The 914-nt window shown below is 39.8% G+C and overlaps 1 protein-coding gene across 1 annotated transcript; it reads right to left on the bottom strand.

Annotated features, from left to right (window-relative positions):
• Positions 1-543: 543 nt before the first annotated feature.
• On the bottom strand, positions 544-638 carry Tsp_02551 (conserved hypothetical protein; the record flags this gene model as incomplete). The annotated part of the gene is made up of 1 exon (XM_003378829.1): positions 544-638. A coding segment is annotated over one exon (95 nt), but the record flags the coding sequence as incomplete, so codon positions are not given.
• Between the last annotated feature and the right edge of the window lie 276 nt (positions 639-914).

Below are 914 nucleotides of genomic sequence, written 5' to 3'. Positions count from 1 at the left end.
ATGAAGACTGACCGTAAGTATGAACACTGAAGGTAGGTATGAAGATTGCAGGTAAGTGAGGATGGCAGATGATGATTGCAGGTAAGTATGAAAATTGCAGGTAAGTAATCAAGACTTAATTATATGCAAATTTCAAAACTGCCTGAGGCATAGCCTACAGTGTAGCTGAAAGGCATATGTTTTTTTTGAAAAATAGCCTGAGGCATACCCACGAGGCAAATAGTTTTTTAAATTTGCCGTAGGCGTGGCCCAAGGGCAAATGTTTTTTTAAAAATTGCCTGAGGCGACGCCGGGGGCGTAGCCTGGGGCAAATTGTTCGAAAAATTGAAAAATTTCGAAATTTGAAAAAGTATAGCCGGAGGCGTAGCCCCCAGCGTAGCCTAAGGCTTAACCTGAAGGCAAATAGTTTTTTTAAAATTGCCGTAGGCGTAGCCAAAGGGCAAATAGTTTTTTAAAATTGCCGTGGGCGTGGCCTGAGGGCAATTGTTTTTTTAAAAATTGCCTGAGGCGACGCCGGGAGCTTTCATTGTGGATCCGTTTGTTTTAAAAATTGAAAATTTTATGCTTGGAAAAAATATAACCGTTGTCATGCCCCCTTGCGAACGCGGTCGCGTACTGGGCAGCTGACTGAGCCGTACCTGAAAGTTTAAATTAAGATTTTGTTTGTCAATAAACTGAGAAATCCCTCTTTTCCCAAATGAAATAGACCACATAAATTGTCCTCGTTGCTTGCTTCTCTGCTACTGTTGGCCCGAAATAATAAAGATGAATTGCTACCCCGAACTGAAGTTAATAAATGTCATCACTTAACAATTATATTATCAATCAACCCTTTTTTATGAACAGGCTAATCGAATAACTTGTATCCCTTGAAATTACATCCCCCATCATCTTCATTGTCATTAATTATTGTT

Source organism: Trichinella spiralis, assembly GCF_000181795.1.
Source record: "Trichinella spiralis strain ISS 195 chromosome Unknown Scfld2, whole genome shotgun sequence".
Taxonomy (NCBI): Eukaryota; Metazoa; Nematoda; class Enoplea; order Trichinellida; family Trichinellidae; genus Trichinella; species Trichinella spiralis.
The sequence above is the reverse complement of the archived record's forward strand: the minus strand, read 5'-3'. Positions and strand labels throughout refer to the sequence as shown.